Consider the following 23,055-nt stretch of genomic DNA (forward strand, 5'->3'; position numbering starts at 1 on the left):
TGCACATTGATTTCCTAAGTGATCTCATAAATTCAGATTTTCTTCTAGAGCTGAAATACTGCTTGCTTGAGAAAGCTACTTATTTTTAACAACTCATACTAATTTCATCTTTTTTCCCCCCATAAATTAAAAACTGACACTTTTTAAATTAGAGATAATTTGTCTGATGGACTACTTTAGCCCAAAGGTTTATTGTATTTAATTCAGAGCTTTTATACCTTTCAAATTCTGGTGCTCATTTGTGAAACTCTCAAAAATGCATTTTAAAATTCTCAGTGTAACAAGTTCTTTTAAGAACTCACGTGTTTCAACATCATGTGCATCATCCCTTTCAGTGGGATTCCCCAAAGTCGTGCACAGCTTAAGTGCTTTTCTGTGTCAGGTTTGAAACTCTCATGTTAATTAAGTGTGCTCCAAACAGAATTAATGGTTATGACTGCCTACAATGCTCACGGCAGCTACAAGGCTCTCTCAGCTTTGATTCAAACTATTAAAATAAAATAAGCAGTGACAGCACATTTTCAGTATCTCTAACAATACAAAAGGCAGGCAAAGCCAGGTGAGGTGATGTGGACAGGGAAGGTTTAGATCTTCCTTCTAGGCATGAGAAGATTCAGCAGGACAGGTGATACAGGCATAACTCTGCTTCTCTGAAAGAGGGTAGTAGTTGAATGTGTAACTAGTTCCCCCCAAATTTATCTCCAGTATCTCTGATTTCACCAGCATGCCAGGCAGCAAACTGGGGTAGGCAAAGAGCAGACATCTATGTATGACTGAACACACTGTTACTGTATGTACATACTAAAATAGGAGTGAAAACTTTTTTCCCACAATCCACACGATGGTGTGTCTTCATCCGTGGCACAAAGAGGTTTTGTGAGGCCTGATTACAAATTGCTACCCAGAACAACTACTAATCATTTACCAGAGAAAACCATCCTTACTGAACCCTTATCCTTCATAGGTCTTCACAGCAGAATCAAGCAACTTTCTGGGGACACCGTTATCCACAACTAGTTATTTGGTTCCATACAGGTGTAAGTGGGTGAAGTAGCAGCTCAGACTATTCAATATATTTCCCTTTGGATTAAAATTCATGACTTATTAATTGCATTTTAAATGTGCTCTATCTGGCACAAAGAATATGGTCTTTGAAAAGCTCTAATACTGATCAATTACATAACATTTCCATAATGATACAGGAACCCTGAGCGTTTTCTCCTTTATGTACTTTCATGTGATTTCTTAAATCCCAAATGGAGAATAACTTGTCTTCAGTCTAGTTCTACTTGAGGCACTACCAGTCTGACATTTTGCTTTCACGTTCTAGCAACATCAGTATTGAGATCAGAGGTATTAAGACTTAGAAAATCTGACATATGTCAAAGACAGTATCTGAGAGCAAATGGAAGAACAGACAAACTGAATTAAGTAGCAGAAAAGGGGAAAGAAACAGAATGATAGGAGGGAAGATAGGGACAAAATTACAAAAGTGAAAGATTAAACAAACATTCTAGCATAATCAGATGGGTGTGAAGAAAAACATTAAATGTTGTTGAAAGTACAAATGTAGGGATATAAACACAGGCATAAAACATGTAGATACATACAGTATGGGCATGGTGCCATTTACATTTATGTGCATACAAGATTTTATTCACAACATTTGCATAAGGTAGAAGGTAATACTCATGTGAGTAACATGTACAAGTAGCAGGATTTGGCCTCTCACTCTTTTTCCTTGTGTACATCATGTATATCTGTAAAACATTCAAGCAGGCATTTCAGCTTCGAAGAAGACAGAACTTGGAACTAATAGGACCTAAGGGAAACCTTTCCAGGAAAGCTGGTGGAATTGCAGTTCTGCTAAGCACTGAGAGGAATACCCTAAGGACTAATTATTTGACAATACAACTAATGCTATTACCTTGAAACATAACAAAGTTAAACCTGCAGCTTGTGTAGATGTGGAATACTTGCTGGAGGAAAGCACAATCAACGTGTGAATCCAGAATTGTGAAATCCTAATTAACCCTCTAATGCTATCAGCAGGAAGGCTAATAGCAACTCTGAAGTGGTGTAAGTGACTTAATCCTAAGGGATTGCTTCTGTTAATGAGACACTGACTGTTAGCTCTCCTCAGCCATGTTTACAGTAATGAGGGACCTTTAAAGGGCAAGAAGCAACTGGTTTGCCTAATAACAGGCTGGGATTCTTGTGAGTTACAGAAGTTACTGGCTGTGTGACACGAGTTATTGTCCTCATTCTACAGATAAGAAACTAAAGTCCAGTCTGCCACTTGCCACTGGTCAAGCCAGGGGTGGAGTTTATGGGTTAAGGTCGTTTAGGATGACACTAACAATTCTCCTCTACAAGGTGACATCTGATGCCCTACTGGGAGTAGTGTTTTACGGGATGTTAAAAACACATGAAGCATAAAAAATCCCAAGAGAGTCTGTCTTTAGTAATACAATAATTAAACTTCTTACAAAATATTCTCATTGTGAAACTACAAAAAAAAAAAGACATTAAAAGTCTTTAATCTAGCAATCAGTAACCCATGGCCTTCCTTCTACAAGAGTTTACAGCTGTGGCTTGACAAAATAGCACAAAATCTCAATATTATCCATATGGGTACCCAAATTATATGGAGCCAGGCTTTCCACTACTACTTCTCCCATCTCAGGTGGTTCAGCAGACTGCTAGGCTATTATACTATCCTTTCTATCCCCCTCTGCCAGTACTGTGCCTCAGCTTCATTTGCACCACTAGAAAGATGCAAAAACATAGACTTCCACATTAAAAGTAATATTAAAAAAAAAAAAAAAACAACACTTTGAGCAGTTCTCAAGGAAGCTATGTCTTATTGTTTAAATTCAAGATATCTATGTTACAAAGTGCAGCTAAAAATACTTGTACTAAAACCAAATTAGTCATTTAAGCACCATCCACAGCAACCACTTATACAAGACTTTTCTGTGACAGACATTGTTTCCTAAAAAACATTAAATAATCCATTGATTATATTATTTCAATTACAATGTTTAGACTTTGCAAACCATTGCAACACACAGAAGTTTAGTTACAGAAAGGATGTATTTCAGTAGCTACAATATTGTGGGATTTACAGAAAGGATGTTTTTCTTGAAATGATACTTGAATATTCTAGAAGAAGGAATTACCTTTAGCCTATAAAACAGAATTTCTGGCAACACTCCCTGAAGTAGAGCACAGTGGCCTCTAAAAATAAGCCATGGTGCTATCAGCAGCACAGATTACTTTTTTGTGACAGAGACAGCCCAATGCATCCAGGAACGACTGAGGGGCTATGACCCAGCAGCAGGTTCAGCCATCTCAGCCACCCTGGCAGCCGCCCCATGCCATGACAAGGGCGCTGGCTTTGTCACCACCCAGCCTGGTGGCAACACCACCGTAAGGCTGTATTTCTGTTTGTGGGAATATGCACGTGTACCTATATACACACATCCACGCACAGTGTACATGCAGATAGATAGATGCACATACGTATCTAAAATCACACAACGAGCTGAGGTGGAAGGGACAAGAATCATTGAGTCCAACTCCTGGCCTTGCACAGGATCACACCATGTGCCTCAGAGCATTGTCCAAACGCTTCTGAAACTCTGTCAGGCTGGTGCTGTGACCCCTTCCCTGGGGAGCTGTTCCAGTGCCCAGCCACCCTCTCGGTGATGAACCTTTTCCTGATATCCACCTAAACCTGCCCTGACACACCTTCAGGCCATTCCCTCGGGTCCTGTCACTGTCACCAGGGATCAGTGCCTGCCCCTCCTCTTCCTCTCGTGAGGATGTCGAATACACGCACACAAACAAACACGCACACGCGTGTGCCTATATATGTAGATGTATGCATGTATGTATGTATATACGTGTCTCTGCACCCGCCCAGTGCGTCCCTGCGGCCCCGGCCCCAGCCCCGCCCCGTGCTGCCCGCGCAGCCGCCGCCCGAGGCCCGAGGCGGGCGGGCTCGCTCCGTCACTCGGTGTCCCCGGTCCATCCTCACTGCGCCGGGCGGGGAGCCCCGGCCCCGGCCCCGGCCCCGGCCCCGGCCCCGGCCCCGGCCCCTCCGCACTCTCCGGGGCGGGGAGCCCCGGCCCGGCCTTACCCCAGGACCTCTTCTGCGTCATGGCCGCAGCGCCGCGCTGTCGCCGTGGCGACGCGGGCCGGCCGGGCCCTCTGCTCACCCCGCGAGTGCCGGCATGAGAGAGGGGGCGGACAGCGCTGCGCCCCAGCGCCCTTCCAGGCGGGGATGGAGTGAACCCCTTCAGCCTGACACCTCAAAGGACTCCATTTCTCTTACTAACACCGCTTTCCCCTTACGGAGATTTAGAAAGTGAAAGAACATTTTATTCTAAACGCCGTCACGCCAAAACAGCTAAAATATTCTGTCTTAGTGATATTAAATAAAACTGTGTGGTTTAAATTTAGCTGTGTGTTTTAGCAGACAGGCTTGCGATCCCTGGTTCTTCTGACTCTAAAACAACTGTGAAAGTAGAGAAAAATACAAGTATCAATATTCCGGCAAGATGCAACCATATATTCGTAGAAAATAAATATTTATGAAATTCCTAGAACTAAAACCTTGTCCTCACTGCAGCAGGTGCTTGTATGCCAGATGTTCAGTTTTGCAAAGCCCGCATGGATGACTCCTCCTCACACATTCAATTCCACCTCTCAAACAGTTAATGATGCCCTCAGTATTCATGGAAGCCTGAAATTTCAAAAAACACATGGCACACAAACAGGGCTTCTTTGATTAAAAAAAAAAAAAATCACTTTTTAATAACATTTTAACATTTGCTATTTGCCTTTTAGCCACTTATTTTTGCATTTTTTATTGAACGTGGCTCAGAGTAAAGAGGGTATAATAGATACCCAAGAGAGTACATTTTTACTCTGTTGGGAAAACAGCTGATTATGCTCTCTAACAAAGCTGATGCCTCTGAAAGGTTATCTAGTGACTTGAGCAGTTTATTAAAGTAACTAAATATTGCAAACTACATGTACAGATGAGAGGAGTACAGATTTGTTTCCTCTCAAATTGCTAACAGAAATTTTGGTGAGAACAGCATGGCAGATGAATTTAGAGGATGCAGCAGCAGAATAAAAATCCTTTATCTTTCAGTCTTACAAGGATCCTATTTCTTATTCCCTCACCCTCCACCCCTTTCCCCAGAAAACTTGTGTTTCCTGGTTGTAGATCTATGGTGGTGGGTCAGTCACATGTTTGAAACTGGAGAAAAGTGCAAAATACATTGTTTTGGCAAGGATGAACCTCTGTTATCCCTTCCCTCTCCTACCCCAAATGTAGAATTTCATGTTCTTGAAGATTGTGCCCAACATTAGATTTCTTATATTATTTTCCATGTTATTCATCATAGGACACTCGCAGCTCTTATACAAATGCTACACTAGTTCAAAGTTTTTACTATATATGCCTAAAAAAAGCTTAATAAAATCCTGTTCTCATTATTTGGGTTTTCATGACAAATCCATGCCCAAAATATGAACTCTTAGTTTTTAAAATAAATACAACTATTGCATATTGTGTATATTTATTGAGATTACTGAGTGTTGTAGTAGACTTGGAATGGAAGTAAGTCACTGCAACTATGACATGACAAGACAGTAGCTCCACTCAGGAATCCACCTTTAGCATCTTCCCAGCAGTTTCTCCAGGGCTTGCACTTGGCTTTCCTCACAACCCCCTCCTATTTGGCAGGTGCTAATCTTTGTTTCCTCCAAGAGGAATGTTAAGAAAAGCAGTGTGTAAATGCTGATGAAGAAAGGGGAAATCATGAAGTATGCCACAGCTATGACATGTCCTTTACACCACAACATCTGTGTCCTGTTGTAGCTGCTGACTCTGGCCCTCATGAGCTGCTGGAATAGCTCTGTGGGGAAAGTGTTTTATGAGTATATAAAGGCTTTGCTCAAATCTTGGATGTTTGTATCAAACTTGTTAAGTTTGATAACTTTAGCCCAGCTGCAGAATCTTGAGTGGCTCAGAGATCATACAAATTTCAGCAAACAGCATTTTGCACTGTCCTGTCTGTGCTGTTAAGATTCTACTCAAGACAATTACTGTAAATCAAAGTGCTTCATTTGCATTGTCCACTCTAGACTGGAGTTTCCTTTTGCTTCCAGTAGCTTGCAGCCAAGCATCTTTATTCTCCCAGTTCCTAACACATTGGGCTTTGGTGTCTTGCCTGTCTCCAGGAGCAAAAGAAAATACAAAACAAGAAAGCACTTCAAAATGAAAACTCACTGCTTTAAAATTTCCTGGCAATGCATCTTGAAAAATCTGTGCAGGGAAAAAAATGTTAACAATTATAATGCAGATCAAATACTGGACCTGAACCATATAGCTGTTCGCCTTTCAACTTAATGCACAGATATCTCAAACCGAGGCTATGAGTGGGCTGAAACAACTAATCACATTTTGGCACAGATGAGTACAAAAGGAAACCCAGAACTACTAATCCAACAGCTTGAAATATCAGCTGCTGCATGCAAGATCTTTACAGAGCTCCTCTGAAGAGAACATACCCTTTTAAAATGGTGATTTTTCATTTTAAAAATGTCAGAAAAATATCTCAGGAAAATTATGGAAGAATCTAGCATTATTGATAGAAAGCGTGAATCCACTGAAGTCTCATAGACATAAGGTTCCCTTACCTCCACTCCTAATTTCATCACATACATTCCTCTCAGCTATCAGGGTCCTATCACACATTTTGCATATTTTCCGTGCATATGTTCAGAAATGTTATTCAGCAATAAAAAACAGGTCTAAAATGGGAGAAGTGACATAAGAGAGAGCAGTTCAAGGAGGTACAATAACATCCCACAAAGCTGTGTCCCCCCATGGCTTCGGGGCTGCAAGCATCTCAACACATCTTTGCTCCATTTGCCAAAGACCTTTACTATAGGACTCCCTCTGTGGGTCCTTGGGGACAATATAACTGAAGGCACAAAGAAGCATATTCATTTGTCCTTCACAGAGAAAGCAGGTGGATAAGTATGAATCTGTGACAGGACCCTTACCTATAGCTCCTCTGCAGCTAAAGGGGTGCAGCTGTGCTGTTCAGCAGGAGTTTCCATGTCACTGTATCCTTTTTCACCAATGTGACATGGATGACCCAAGTGTATCTTCATTCCACTCTTCCTCTAGGATCAGCAGCTGATTTCAGTGACTCAGAAACAGACTCTTCAAAACAGAGTATTATCTAAACATTAGCTGTTCACCCAAGTGGTACACAGTAACCAGATAAAATGAGAAAAAAGACTCCATCCTTTGTTGCCTATACTGTATCTTTCCTTACAGAACTTAGGTAAATTACACTTGAGAGCAGCTACCTACTTCCTTCATGTGTAGGAGGGGAAGACAGCTTCTCCTCTGGCTTGTTCTCTTTGTAACTGCAGGCTTTGATCCTATGCTTGGACTAGATGAAGAGAAAACTAACAGAGTGGGCAGAGATAGACATACAGATATGCCCTCCATATTTTCCTCTACCACTGACCTGTTACAGGCTGCTGGTATGTTTGTATTAATCTTAACTGTAATAATTTTACTTTCTTTAAAAAAAAAGAAAACACTGCTGGTTCTCATCTACAGAACAGCAAAAAGTACATAAATTGACAAGGGATTTACTTTATATTTTGTACAAGTAATAAACCTAGAAGCCCAAAATCTGACCTCTTAAGAAAAATGACAGCATATGATTCCTTGACAAATATGGAGTTCATCAGTGCTGAAAGGGGAAGATCCAAGTCTTGCCCTTCCTTCCCTCCTGCTGGCTGCATATCTTCCTTCTACCTTGTGCTGCCTCTACCATTCACTGAGAGCAAATATGAGTCACAGAGGTAGTAAAAATACAATCCATCAAAAAGGGAATAATGTTCTGCCCTATTAAGAAACTCAGAAAAGGATCTGACAAGCATCTCAATCAGCATATCCAGGAAGTTGGACACTGCAATTAGAAGAGAGGAAAAATTAGAGAGAAAGGCAGGAAGGGTGAGATGTTCTTTCGGAGGGAAAAAGCTCTGTGGCTGAGTCCATAAGTAAAACACTGAAGGAAGAAAGGGGGGAAATCAGGTTTGAAGGCTTCTGATAATAGCAGCATCTCAAACCCTTCTCAGCCATGGGAAGGCTTTGGAACTGTCCTGGCAAATATCTCTTACTGCTCATGTACAGCTACAACCTTACGGATCTTTAGCTCCTCCTGTCCAGCTTCAACAAAGCTGCACTTGAGGGAGAGTGACTGAACGTACATTAAAAATGAGTTGCTAGGAAAAAGGAAGCATTTCTTTACTGCAGCAATATTCTTCAATGTCAAGGAGCTGCTGGCAGTGCTTGGCCTCTGGGACTATGCCTAAAGACCTGCAGCAGAAAAAAGCTCTTTCTTTTATGTGAAAGTGCCAAGATACTGTTCCATCCCACCCAGGCACAGAAATGGCCCTAGAGATCCATATATTTTAACCTTCAGACTTTATTACTATTAATTATATCTGGAAGTGAAGCCAGGATCCCCAAGAACAAGGCAGCAGGAACAAAACACAATCATCCATCTGCCTAGCAACATGGGTTGCCATGAGTACTTCTCCCCATGCTCCACAGGCAGCAGGGGCTCACCACTGAATCCTGAGCTAAGCTCAAGGGCCCCATACTGGTACAGAAGGCTGCTTCCTCAGATGGAGACCTTGCATTCCATCTCCAACCCCTTCCTCTGGAGCCTGGAATGTGTCAGCCAGCTGCCTGAAATTTGGAAATGAGGGGCTTCTGGAGTACTGAGACAATGCCAGTGGAATTGCTCTTGCAAGAAGCAAAAGCAATGATGTTGGGGACATCAATGCCATTAAAACTCCATTCTTCCCTTCTCTGTTCTTGGAGGAAGTTCTTTCCATGTTTTAATACCATGCAAAAAAAATCCCCAATAACATACTATTAAATCTCTGACTTCTCACACTTATGAAGAAAAGAAGAAAAACCTGTGAGTGGTACTGGAGACATGAAAATACTTTATAACATCCCTAGCTCAAGATATGTTTGAATCACAAACCATTTGTATGAGGTTGAGAGGCAGAGTTTTTAAGATAGTCATTGTGTGGTTCTCCAATGAGCACCTGCTTTAGGCCTCATTAGAAGAAAGGATACTCAGAGACAGGTTTTGGCATGTCCTAGAAGGTTCCTTTTGCTGTTCTTAAAAAAGCAAAAGATTGCTTGATAATTATTTAATATTTAAGGGAGCCCCCCTTATAATATGGTTATCTAGAAGCTGTTTAAAAATAGAGATTCATGAGGAAAACACAAATACAAGGTTTCAGACTGACATTTGGACAATTGTAATTGAAGGGGACTGATGAATACTTGAATTATATTTATCTTACCAATATTGTGAAGTTAACCTTTAAAAAAAAGCTCTTACTTTGTTGTTTGCTATATCATAACATGCAATTCAAGAGTATGAAGGCCATAGCAGAGATAAAAAGCCCAAGGTGCATTTTACAAAGATATCAACCATGACACAGAAGTAGTTAACCTTGGGATGAGAGAAAGAAGTAAAGATTATACATCTGAATGATCATATATGACGCTTAATCAGTTGAGGCATGATGTAGTACTTTTTAATACTTAGAAAAATCTTCCTAGCTCATGAGTAGCAGAACTATTTCCTTTTCTATTACCTGTCAAAATTATTTGGGCATGAAAATGTTGAAAAGGTACTCACTAAGTTAGTAATTATCAAAACCAAAATGGACCTGGGTATAGAAAATTTAAGCAGTTCTGATTATTCTACTTTCTTCCGAATGCAAATATTCATTTATTAAAAAAAATTCTAAACTATCTACTTGTCAAGATGATGTTTGGATAACTGATATAACACTATCCTTTTACATCTACAGCAGGATAATAAGGGAGAAAATCATCTTCCATAACAAGTCCCATTATCATGTTCAGGACTTGGCTTTACAAGTCTGATCCCGCGACTTGCTCAGGTTTACTTCAGAATTTCAGCGGAAATAAAGTTAAGGTCTGGGGGAATGATCTTAATTCCCAATTTATTCATCTCCACTAATACAAATGGCACAGGATTATGCATAGTGTATAGCATAAGCACCACCTCAATTCTCAGTCATCTCAGTGGTTTTTTATTCTAAAGACTAATTGCATGGCTAGCTTGTTTTTCCAGGTCCATGAATTTCATTTATTACTTAAATACAAGCTTTAACTTTGCAGATATCAAATGCATTTTTATATTTAAACTTAACTCTGGTCTAACAAGAGATACTGTATAGAGTATGTTTTCTAGATTTCCTATACAGACTTACTATTATAAAATGAAAGTTGCATTGAAATAAAAATATACTTTGTTATTTTAGCAGGGGGAAAAAAGAAACAGAACTAAGACACATCCCAGAAACATTTTCTGTACCTTCAGAATAAGTCCTATTTGATTCCCTTATGAGGGATAAGGAACTTCAGTGCACTGTGGCAAGAAGATATGTAGCTGTATTAATGAAAATCTAATCTGTGCTCAGAGACTTTGCATGCTGGATATAAATATAAAATATTCATACCACGATAGACTGTTAGACTGTCAAAAGTTGAAGTTCAGCCAATTTTACCAGAAAGAGTTGACATTTTGCTGTATTCTTCATTCTGGGGAGCTGAGAAAATAAGCTATCAAAACCACTCCTCCACTTGTAAATTTTGCTTGTGCAACTATTTAGATACGGCATAAATCTAGAAATAGGAAATGTTTGTCTACTGCACCATTTAGATGCAGTAACTCAAACTAAGAGCAATAACAAATACTTTGGATTGGTGAGTCTTCATAGCATCACTTCCTTTTGTATCACCTTCTCTGCATGACCCAAGGAACGACCATGAAAGGATCTCAGGAGAAAATCGATTAAGCTAGAAAATCCTTTTTTGTGTGTGTGTGGCTGTGGTTACCAGGCTGTGGGCTGGGCTAGTGTAGCAGAAAGGACAGTGTAAGAACAACTGACAGGAGCTGAGGACACCCAGACCTGCCACCAAGGAGCAGCCTGACACTTTCGGCACAATCCTCCAAGAAGGGGCTTTTGTTCTGTCACTGGTTTGCCTTCTCCCAAAGCAGATGGCTGCTGAACTATCTTCCAGTCATGCTCCATTCACATGGAGGTGCACCAAGGAAGCAAAAGCAGGGCTTGCAAAAAGAAACATCATCATTTATTAGACTAGCTGATAGAGCTGGGGGGTAAAAAAAAAAAAAAAAAAAAAAAAAAAAAAAGCAAAATTACAGTGGTTTTGGACATATAATCCCTTTTTCAGCTCTGAAATTGCATCCCTTCAACAGAGCACATCGGTCACCATTTCCAAATTACTGCAGCTTTATTATCTTTCTTCATTGGAGTGAAATGGCTAGGCAGAAGCAGCAAGGTAGAGGTGTGCATTTGCAAAGGAAAACATGATAAGGACATTAGCCTTGGGGAATAAAAGCAGTTATCACATGCAGAGCCTTAAGGAGCAGGGAAAACTGCAACATGCTAAACTGATTCTAATAGATACCATAGATAGATGCAAATAAAGGAGACTTAACAGGAAGAGGCACTTAAGCATCCTGATAAAGCCATTTAAATTGCCTTTGGTTTGGACATTCAGAGCTCCACCACTTAAGAATTTATGAAACCAGGCAATGAACCACACCAGGGAAATGACAAATGACCTGAAAAATAACTCAGGAAATACAAACAGGCCACAAAGTACTAAGGGTTATTACTCTGTGAGATGAGTTCTCATTTGCTGAATAGCCACATAAAGACATGCACAGCATAATGTAGGGAGCAACAACTGCTTAAGCCATGGCTGCTGATGAGACAGTTGCTTGTCAGACACACTGATCACACACAAGTGAGTGAGTAAAATTCCAGCATATAAAGATTTAAAGCATAGAAAAGCTCTAATCAATTATGTCCTCACTTAAGGAAGCCATGGCTAAGACTACACAGGATAGTGAAAATGCACAACTTAATATAGTAAGTTTTACCTGCTAACTGAACTTTCCAAAGTGGAAATACAAGTTTAATAATCCATCTGAAACTCTGGGTCTGTAAACCCTAGATAGGTGAACACTTCCCAGTTCAATTTCATTAGCATGATGATTTACCCTCAGGAACAGGATGGCTATGGAAATAAACCTAAAAGTGGTATCACTTACAGTGCAATATAATTACTTTTTCTAATTGCTCATTGAAATATATATTAAAACAGAACACAGTTTTTATCTGCTTTATATATATTTGCATGATACAATAGTGTTTATAGGCATTGCTGTATATATCAGTAACACTTTGAGAGCTCTAGCTATTGTCAGTTCAGATCAACTCAACCAGTTTTTAACTAAACCTCCTATTCTGGAAGCCTGAAAACTAAACCTTGCTGCAGTGGTTTGAGGCAATAATGCCTCTTAGTGACCTTACCTTCCACTACCAGCAATAGAAGAATCTGGTGACAGTGGATGTGTATGTCCTGGTATGTCTCCTTCCACCTCCTTTCCCCTCACCTTGGCTGTTCAACACAGCACAGCATATTTAATAATTTAAATTGATAAATATAGCTGTGGCCCAGGGAGTGGTCACACATCCCATTTTGTCATTTCTCAAACAGTGCAGCTGCTGGGACAGTAAAATCTTAAACCACAGTAGCTAAACTAGAGACAATCTGACATTGAAATTAGTGAGTGTGGGTCCTTTGTTATCAGACCTCAGCAGGGAGCCTGGATAAGTATTTTAACCCCCATTTTTCAAAGACCAAGACATGCTAAGTGAATGTTCATCTGCAGTTGCTCACCAGGTTAAGAACCAACCTCCAAGAGCTCAGGATGCCCCAGCTGAAAAGTATATATCTGTTGCTAGTAGGCTGAGTATCTGTGTTGTGAATTTTAGGATATCTTTAAGATAGTAACTGTTTCTCTCTCCCCATTTGCAAGTCGTTTGTCATTAATTTGCAGCATGGAGCACCCAAGATGCAGTTGAAGGTACAAATGGCATATCCAAGAGCTGAGCCTTCTGTAAAGGTTCTCCTTTTGTGTCCTGTGTGCCTCTTTAAACATGCAAAGATGCTTCTGGAAGCAGACACAATACCTGAAGCCTTCCCTTCAGTGGCACCACCACTTTTCCTCCTCCCATAGTGAAATAACTCCATGCCAGAAGTCAAGGTTTCACAGAACTGTAGAGAGACCTGGATCACCAGATGCCAAGACACTAAACCAACCAACCGTTGATCTCTAGCCCTGACACCAGCAAGGTTAACAGCATCAAATAATAAAGTGGTGCAGGAATATGTTGTCCCTTCTGACTCATGGTCAAATATTTATAGCCTTCAGAGTGGTTAAGGTTGGTAGGGATCAGAGATGGGGCCATTTGGTCCAACCTCTCTTGGTGTCCCCAGCAAGCCTGCATGGCCACAATAGTCTTTTCATTAAGCAGTTTATCTGTGAGACCTTCCAAAATGGCTACCAGAAATCTGCCAGGATGCTCATGAACTGATCTGGTAGCCATGGAGATACATAATTGTTCTAATCTAAAATTTCAGGAGTCTGAGAACCTCTTGTTCTCCTAAACAACTCTAGCAGCCAATTTTTTAGTATATTTTCAGAAGTCCCGTTCCCAGAGTGACTGAAGAGCTCCTCAGTAAATACAACACAGTCCCAGAAAGGACTAAAAGAGGTTTTTTTGTCTTTGTGAATTACTTGCATTCGGTATTGGAAGCAAGAAGCTGCTTTTCAGAGCTCTTTTTTTATCATTTTCCAACCTATATTCATTGACATAAAATATAAATGCATAAAGTTATCAGCCTAGAGCAATTGGCTTCCCTATGGATTTGAGAAATAAGAAACACAGAGGAGAATGTCTGATTTGAGGCTTTGAAAGAAATAAATACCCATCTCTTTTTCTCAGTAGGGACAATCTTCAGTAATATCAGTTAGAAAGGAGTTGGAGGTGAGGGACCTCCATGAATTCACAGATCACACAAAGCTCCTGGCCTGGCATCTTATCTGCATAAGGTGTGGTTGGCTTTGAAGGGGCCGGTGCCATTAGCAGCAATTCAGTGGTTGGGAAGATATCTTTTGTTTTTAAAAGAAGCACTACCAAATCCTTTTCTCCATCCTCCCCACATCTTTCAATAGCCCGGTGGATTGCAGCAGATAAGAGTTGGATTTATAGTAAGGTTTCACAGACAATCTAGCTTGTAAGAGCCTTTTTTAGTCAACTTTGTGATCACAAATAATTGCATGGAATTAATCACTTATATTGTCACTTGGAAATCAAGTATAAAAGTGCTAATTTCTGGAAGCTGGAGAGAGCATATGTGCTATCTACTGAGAAAAACTGATGGAAAAATGCACTAGGGAAGAAAAAGATCTGTGAGGTACTACTGTTGGAAGAATTAGAATGAAACTCAAATGAGAGAATTTAAAAAGAGAACAAAAATTAAGAACAGAAATGAAAAAAAACCACCATCAAATACTTGAAACAGAAGCATCAGGGAAAAATGAAAAAAATGAAAGTAAAACTCCATATAGATAGTCAGATAGAAAAATTGTATTTGTGAGAGTGTTACATAAAGAATCTTTAAGTTTGGAGGGGGGGGGTGGTCAAAAAAACAGCAAACCCAAACAAACAAAAACTGAAAAATGAAAGAGAGGATGATCTAGTGATACAAAATATCAGCAGATCTAAATGGCTAATGGAAAAATCCCAGTCTTGAGGCATATACTTATACTCTATCCCAGTCATAAGGCAAATATATATGCTTAGCTTTACCTCACACAACACCAGTGAGTTCAGCAGTAAGCTCCACCAGTGTAAATCACACTTCTCCCTCTCTTACACCCCCAGTTTCAGCAGATGCAGCCACAGTAAAGGCTGGGGGGAAAAAAGAAGACAGGAATGAAATGCAATTTCCAATTCAGATAAAACATCAGACTGTTAAAAGTACTGAGAGAAAAATATTTCTTTATCCTTACAAATGTGGTTCCAAAAAGACCTAAAGGGCAGAAAAGGGAAAGCTAACATACTGTTACCCAGCTTTAAATCTTTAAATTTTGAAAAAGAGACTGTTCGGGTTTTATTAGATCTTGGTGCCCTGCAATAAGCAACTTTATTACTAATTGGAATAATGTTTCATAAATTTTCTTCTCTTAATTCTAAGGAGTTTTCTCAGTTTTGATATTCTCTAGAATTAACAGAATCTTTAATGTGATTCCAGAAGGAAAAAGCAGTAAGCTAGTTTAATAAACTTGACCAAAGAAGGAAAGGAAATTTCAATTTCCAACAGAAATGCTTAAAATCCAGAACACATTCTGGAAGATCACAGTGTTTACCACTAGTATTTATTAAATGGCTTTTTAAAAAACTTTTCTGTATTCAAATTTATTCTGGATATTACCCAAGAAAAGCCCTGCAGCATCCCAGCACGAGGCAGCTGACAGCCCAGTCCTGTGCATGTGTGCAGGCAGGCTCCTTGCTGCTCCACCAGTCCTTCTCCTGCAGCCCACGCAGGGTGGGCTGCTCCAGCTCCTGCACTTCACTCCCTTCCTGCCCTCTGGCAACCTCAGACTCCTGTAAAGCCATGGTACACATCCCAACCAAATTCTTCCTTTTCTTGTGTCAGGCTGCAGACTTCTTCCAGCCTTGGCTCAGAGGTACCTTTGGTCTCCAGGTGCTTATTCCTGAGCAGATCGGGCCCAAAGCACTGCTGGCTGTGGGTGATGGTGCATGCTCTTGGCTCCTGCAGGGTTTCATTTAACTGTCTTGCAAAGGGAGGTGCTCTATCCCTGGGTCCAAAAGTGCAAGCTTCCAGTGTGGTCCCCCATCACGCCAGTAACAGTTTGTGTGTTGGGAAGAGGAAGGCATGAGAGAAGGAGGGGTATTTTCACAAGATTTGCTGCTGCGTATCCAAATGGGTTTCTGTGGATTTGTTACCTGTTCACAGCAAAGAAAGTGAAAAGTGACTCAGCATATTCACTTCCTTCCCAGGCTGTCAGTTTGGGGGTTATCTGGGGTAGAGTTATCCAAAGCAGCCCTCATTCACTGGGAAGCAGACGGAGATATTCAGCTCATTTCATGTGGGCTGCTGCAAGCTGCGATCCGCTGCCAGTGCAGGTCATGTTCTAGCCAGATTTCAAAATGTTCCAGCAAAGTTCTGCAGCATTATGATAAAGTATTTCAAGTATATAAAAGCATTTGAGATGCATGCATACAGGTTAAGAATATAGGGAAAACTATAAATCAGCAAGAGAAGTACAAAGGAACAAAAGGAAATATTGCCAGAAATATTTTCTCATAAGGGTGCTTCAAACAAACAGTGGACTTAAAACTTGCTTCTGATTTATTGCTGTTTGCAAAACCATGGCATTAGGTAGAAACTCATCTTGGTAAGCTTAAAAATTTGGACAGAGTTAGTTACTATGGAGTTAAAAAAAGTGTTGGCTTTTGTGATGAGACCAGCTTCAGAGAAGAAAGAGAGGATAAAGGAAAAGAAGTTGGTTTTGAGCATACATTTAAAGATTTCCCATCTGAATCCTCTGCATTAATTTCCTCTAAAGCTGATCAGTTATAACAGCTTTTCTCCTTGTAATTGCTTATTTTTTGAGTGTTTTGTGGCTATTTTGGTTTGTTTTTTACTAAAGTATCTGAGACTTTCCCATGTGGAGCATACTGGTGATAGAAAAAAATCTTTTTAGATATTATGGACAGTCTGGCTCTTCTCTGTTTTGAAGGTGTGAGATTTGTGCCTGAAGTACATGTCTGTTTTCACTCCTTTATAATGATACTTTCGGTTGTAATTTTTTCAAGTTTGCCAATGATAGACAAGCACACTGTTGTCACATAGCAACCAGCTCTTATTTCAGAAATACTGTCTTGTCTGTGATAATAGGATTGTTAAAACAGTTCTTTGTTAAGACTGTGCTCACCTTGCTTCTTACTTTCTTAACTTTTGCTGTTGAGGATCTCTTATTTTGCTGGTATGTGAAGCAGAAGAAATAAGTGCAGATGCCTTGTCTCACAGAGGAACTGCCAGGCAGTTCTGTTTTCTTTTGTATGAAAAAGAACTCATAAAATCCAGAATCTCATTGAGGCCCTGACCCTGTAATGAACTCAGCAGTCACATGGGTCTGGGGACACAGGAAAAGCTATAGGATAGAGAGCCCTGGATTGCAAATACTGATAATTCAGGATGCAGCTCAAAATGTGTTGGCATGATGTTATTTGAAAGAATCACTTTATGTTTCTATCAGAAAATCTTAGTTAGATAGTTTAGAAGATTGATAACTCTAGATTAGCTACCTTGCAACAGAAAGAAAACTTTTGATCTCCCTCCTTCCTGAATTTACTGACACTGTTCCTTCAGAACAGCGTGACCTGATGGGATACCTGGTTGTGATTCATAATACATGCTGGAAGGGCTGCCTACCTTCTGGCCAGGGTGCACTCCCAGAAATATTCTGGGAAATGGATGTGGAACAGCAAGGTTACATAACAATGCTTTTCTTTTGCTGTTTATTGTCAAATAATTGTTCTCAGAGTTTGTAGGGGACTCACTGACTTCTTTATGCTTTCCTAGGAAATTACCTGTAGTCATTTGCTAGCAGTTGCTTTAGTGTGTTGCCAGAAGAGTTTCTGTTGCTAAGTCCTATGAAATGATGCTGGTTTCCCTCTGCCTGGAAAAAAAAAAAAAAAAAAAAAAAAAAAAAAAAAAAAAAAGAAAAAGAAAGGCTGAGCAGATTTGCTCTAGCAGAGTGGGTTAAAGAGTAGTCTATGACAAAATGGCTTTCTTTCCAGAGAGCATTCTACAGTGAAGTTAACTAATGCAGTTTCCTAAAATGAATCAACTGACCAAACCTCTGGCCTCATTTCTTTATCCTTCTTTTAAAGATTATATAGTGCACAATCTTAAAGTTAAGTTCTGCTAATGGTTGTGCTGTGATTTGCTAGTGCATAGTTAGGTTTTCTGTAGTTTTCTGAGCCCATGATGTGTGATGGGAAGCGAGTGGGCAGAAAGGAAAAGGCTCCCTTTCCTTTTCTCACTCACTGTGGAGAGGGGTTTTCCTTTTCTTTTTTGAGCTGACTTCATTTGAGGCTTGAAATAAAAGTAACTGGACTTGGGATACTGCTTCCAAAGGTAAAAGCCAAGAGATCTGCAACAAAGACTGCGAGGAAAAGCAGCTTTGTACTCTCTGCTCAGCACAACTCAGGATTTTATAACAGCTGCCTTGTAGGATTGCTAGGGCATTGCCTAAACAGGGAAAGCTACCTGGGGTCTATCTATCTATCTGGGCTCCAGATATGTGTCATGCAGAAGTGGCCACCTCAAAAGCATGCTAGCATGTACTAATGAGTATTTTTAAATAGTTTGTTTACTCAGCTTTGCCCATCACATATTTAAGGTATGCAGTTGGACCATGGTAGTACCTTTTTTACCATAAAATATTCTTTAAAATTCTAGGGGGTTTATGTAGGTTTTTTAGCATGGCACTCCCAATCCATAGAAAGCCACTCTTTGTGAACTGAGGGGACAGAGGAGATTGTGTAAGAGCTAGCAGTACTCTGGTGCCATAAAAAGTATGGGGAAACTTTTTTTTTTTTGGCAAGAGCATCTTATGAGGGAAAGCAGAAAGATGTATTGAAGAAGTTTAAAGAGTAAAATTATGATAGGCATGTACTGTGTGTACTACAAAGAGCATTAAGCACCAGGAGAGAAAACCAACCCAAAAAGGTGGTTATCTGGACATCAGTGGGGTTGTTTTTCAAAGTCAGATTGAACAGAAAAGTCACATTAGGCAAGAGCTGGTCTGTGGCTGCCAGTTTTGAATTGTCTCCAAGTCCTGTCTCCATGATTGTTTGGGTTTAGTTACATATCTTGACCATATGTGAGCAGAAAGGTACACTGAAACTGATAGTCAACTTTAAAACCTACTTATGATTGTTTTAATAGTCCCTTAGAGAGATTAATTGATACTCACTTGAAATGGTTCTTCCACATTGTCTTCTCACAGCAGAACCATATTTTGGAAGCTGACCTACAATGCTACCTCCTCTTCCACAGAGTGACTGCTGTCCAGAGGGGTTTAGTCCATCTAAATTTCCAGAGGTCAAAGCTTCACTCTAGTGAATGTGTATACGTGGCAAGTTGCAAAAAAAAAATCTCCAGGAATTGCAGATGTCTGATTTGTGAGCTAAGCATCTTCTTAAAACTATTTCATATATAGGACTTGAGATATGTGTAGTCAATAAACTTCTGTATGGCTCTGAATAAAGCCAAAATGAATCCTGGTTTTAATGTTGGAGAATGCAGCCTTTTTTCCCAATGCCAGGCTTAGAAACTGTGAGTCATTGAATGCTCTGAACTGAGAAACTGTTTCTCAGAAACTCATGGGCTTGGGTTTTGGACTTTTTTGTTAAGCAAAAAAGTTACTCCTTGGAAATGGGAAAAGGGGGATTCTTTTTGGTATGGGGTGACTGTGGGGGTGACAAACACCAGTTGTGGCTGATATGTGATGTCCTGGTGTAGCTTTGCAGTGCTTTCTTCTGCTTGGTGAGATTACTCCACTACGTCATCCAGCACACAGGAAAAGCAAAGTAGCATTAGTCTCTTAAAAATAACTTGTTTACTGACTCTGAAGTGGCAGTTCACCTGGAGGCCCAAAAGGTGCTATGGCAAAAAGTATAATAAGAGAAAGATGCTTCTGAGGAAAACTAGCTAGCCAAACCAGTGCCAGAAACCTGAATTTCAGTCCCTTGAACCCTGGCAGATCTACTTGTAATTAGACACTAGCCCTTAAGTCCTGAGGATGCTTTCAGACCTAACTAATATCTGGTTCCTGTGTAATTAAAAGGCCTTATTTTGGCATATGACCCCTCATTTCTGAGATGAAATGAACTCCTTTGCTATTAAAATATCATGGAGAGATTATAGATAGTACAAGGCAAGGTCAATCTAGTTCAGCATCCTGACTCTGATGGTGCCAGTAGTGCAGGTCAGGGAAAAAGAAGCACAGTGCTATTTCTCCAAAACAAACTCCTGTACTCCTGGCAGACAGCTCCTAAGATAGAGCACACCTATGGAGATAAATAAATAAGGGCTAAGAAATCATCAGAACTGCCTGTTAGTCATGCAATCTAACTTGGGACAAATTAGCACTTTAAAAATGCCTGACAATTTCTCATTTGGTCTAGTAATGATTAATGAGTATTTCATGAGCAGGGGTGAAAAGGGAGAAAGAAAAAGACTCGCTCCACATGCTGCCTGCTATCATAAAAGGCAGCAGAGTATTTCAATAATGATATTCTCTTTTAAAGTAATGGTGTGTTGAAAGTGGAAATCTGAAGGCAATATTAACTGAGGATTAAGGACATGCAGAAGAGACCAGGAACATACTGTGATGGTCAGATGTAGGGTAAAGCACAACAAGAGGAGCCAGAACAGGACAGGCAAGGCTCTAAGAGAGCAGAACAGGGTAACACAAATGCCTGGGTTCTCCTGCAACGCTGAAGGTGTGTGGAAAGGTTCAAAGCCCAGGTGGGATTAGACTCTTGTGATTGTTCAGTGCCTTCCTGAGAGCTTGCTCTTCTTTTGTTACTTCTTGTCTCTGCTTTTGGGAAACAGGAAGAGGAGAGCAATTTGGAAGGACTAAGGGTGAATAATGGAAAGAATATTATAGGTGAATAGAGCAACTAATTGATGTCTAAAGGAGAACAAACAGAAATGAAGGAAACCAGAGTAAATGATTTGTTGAAGGGCCAAGTCACAGAGGGAAGATCCCAAATTACTTTTGAGAAGGAAGACTGGTTAGGAGAGAATAGTTTAGGTTAGAAAGTAACACAGGTAGGAGAAAAATGGTATATAATTGATTAAAAGTGCATAGGATTGCATCTGTTATATATAGGAGTATGTCACTTTTCATTTAAATGGAGAGGAAGATTATGTTTCAATATATTTTGAGACCAAAAAAAGGCAATTTTAATGGAGGAGTAGTGTGGTTACCAGCAATCCCGTTTTATTTTTCATGTAGCCATCATCATAAAAGTAGCAGCTTTGCAAATTAAAGCTTAAAGTGCTTTTCTTTAGTGCTTTCTTGTTTCAGGAGGTTGCATTACCAAACACACATTTTTGATATGGCTGGCATCTATCTATCTGCATATTCTAAGAAAAGCAGAGTTGAAGGATTCACTCAGTATCTGAACTAAGAGAGCGTATGGCAACAAGGAGAACATACATCTTTAACTTATTTTTCTCCTTCAAAGTATTAATAAGGGAAAGGCAAACTCTTGAAACACAGAACTCAAAGAGGACAGGGGAGTATCTTAAGTGAGATTTTTCTCAGAGACAGATGTGCAATAAATACGTATTTCACTTACATATAGAAAACTTGATTAAGACTGAGAGGCAGTCATTAAGTTACAAATCTATTTCAGTTATGTGTGTGTTTTATTTACTTAGCTTTATGATTATTTACAACTCTGTATTTAGTTAGTTTTTACAATTGAATCACCTGACATCTGAAAATCAACTGGGATTTCTCATTTCTGTAATAACAGGTAACATAACTGTAGTCTGTAAGCAGTCTTGCTACACCTGTTTGGTAGTGTAATTAAGTGTGTGGTTAGATAGTAAGCATTACCCTTATTATGATGATATGAGTTAATCTCCTTTAAAAATAATAAGTTTATCCTTCTAAGTGGTTGAATAAATAGACAGTTGTAGTTGTCTATAGAGAGCTGTCTCAAGTTAATTGTGCTAAGTTTTGGGGGAAGAGGGAAGGGGAAATGACTTTTACTTGATCTACTTTGTATACAGGCTTGGATGCTTTAAGGTAAGGAATCTCTCCATGTGCCTCAAAGCTGTTAGCTGTTTTGTTTCTCCATGGAAACAGGAGTATAAAGCAGCATGAGCATGTTACCGAAGTGGGGAGACATGAGATCGTTTAGGAATGGGATTACATGTGACGACTGCAGCTCTCAGTGATTTGAATGAGGGTGTTTCCTAGCACATGGGCACTGTCAGTATGTGCAGATGCACTCATTTAAGGCAAGGCTTAAGCTGGACTACAAGAATCTATCAATCCATAAAGTTTGTGGTGGTGGGAGGGTTTATCAAACATGGAGGTTGTTTAACCTCTTCCAGAAATATGACTCAACATGTGAAAAGCCCTGTGCAAGATCAAGGTGTCAATACAAGGCTCAAGTTAATATGTGAGGTTGAGATAATACAACTCATAAAGAGTTAATGATGTATTTTCTGTTAAAATTTGTTTACGTACAAAAAAAAAATACGGTTGGATAGGCAAATGACATCCAAATTAATGCAGAATTATCTGTAAGTTTCAGTAAGTAATCTTGCAATATTAACTAGTTTAATTCTGTTGTCACTTTGGCAGAACAGTATGTATATCAGGAGTCCCTCAGCAGACTAGCTCAGATTGTTCTTTCATGAAGAGATGGACAAAAGCAATGATTTAGAGTGGTACATCTCAATCACACACTGACCTCTCCTTTGCATTGATGCACTCTTACCCTTTTCTTCTGTTGTTGAGGTGATTCTGACTTACTGGACTGAAATAAAATCTACTAACCTGACCTTAAAGTAAGGGAAAGGTTCTGGCAACTTTTTTCTCATCCATACGTATTGCATCCCTTCCTGTCTCTGTTCAAACAAGCTGTTGTGTAGTTCTGGGTTGAGCTAACCCTGGCGACCGAGTCGTGTTTTCCCCAAGCAGATGTAGCCTGACTGAGGACAGAGCAGTGTGCGTGTATGAAAGAACCTTTCTTTGTGCAGTTAAAACAGGATGACTTCCTTGTCTCTCTTCCCTTCCTCTGGGGCAGGTAAACGTAATTTGTTCTGGTTCAGGAGGTCACACAATCTGTACCAACACAAGGCAACTTCGGGGCAAACACACCTTCCCTTCTGTGGTGCTTCACACTCATCCTCTGGTGGTTTGACTTGCATTTCTTTTCCTGCAAGTGAAA

The 23,055-nt window shown here is 40.0% G+C and overlaps 1 protein-coding gene and 1 long non-coding RNA gene across 3 annotated transcripts in view; both read right to left on the bottom strand.

Annotated features, from left to right (window-relative positions):
* The window catches only part of DRC8 (dynein regulatory complex subunit 8), a 29,943-nt gene extending 25,701 nt beyond the window's left edge, over positions 1-4,242 (bottom strand). For both annotated transcript variants that reach the window (XM_079298776.1, XM_079298777.1), the window contains exon 1: positions 4,145-4,242. In XM_079298776.1, coding sequence (XP_079154902.1) covers positions 4,145-4,166 — 22 coding nt within the window. In that variant the 5' untranslated portion in view covers positions 4,167-4,242. The remainder of the gene's footprint in view (positions 1-4,144) is intronic.
* A 6,000-nt stretch (positions 4,243-10,242) lies between these two features.
* LOC306798620 lies at positions 10,243-20,315 on the bottom strand. The gene is made up of 4 exons (XR_013773416.1): positions 19,053-20,315; positions 17,662-17,750; positions 14,851-14,952; positions 10,243-11,231 (listed from the first exon to the last, which is right to left on the bottom strand). It is a non-coding gene; the product is annotated as an uncharacterized lncRNA (long non-coding RNA).
* Positions 20,316-23,055: the final 2,740 nt, after the last annotated feature.

The sequence above is a fragment of the Erithacus rubecula genome (genome assembly GCF_903797595.1).
Source record: "Erithacus rubecula genome assembly, chromosome: 2".
Classification (NCBI taxonomy): Eukaryota; Metazoa; Chordata; class Aves; order Passeriformes; family Muscicapidae; genus Erithacus; species Erithacus rubecula.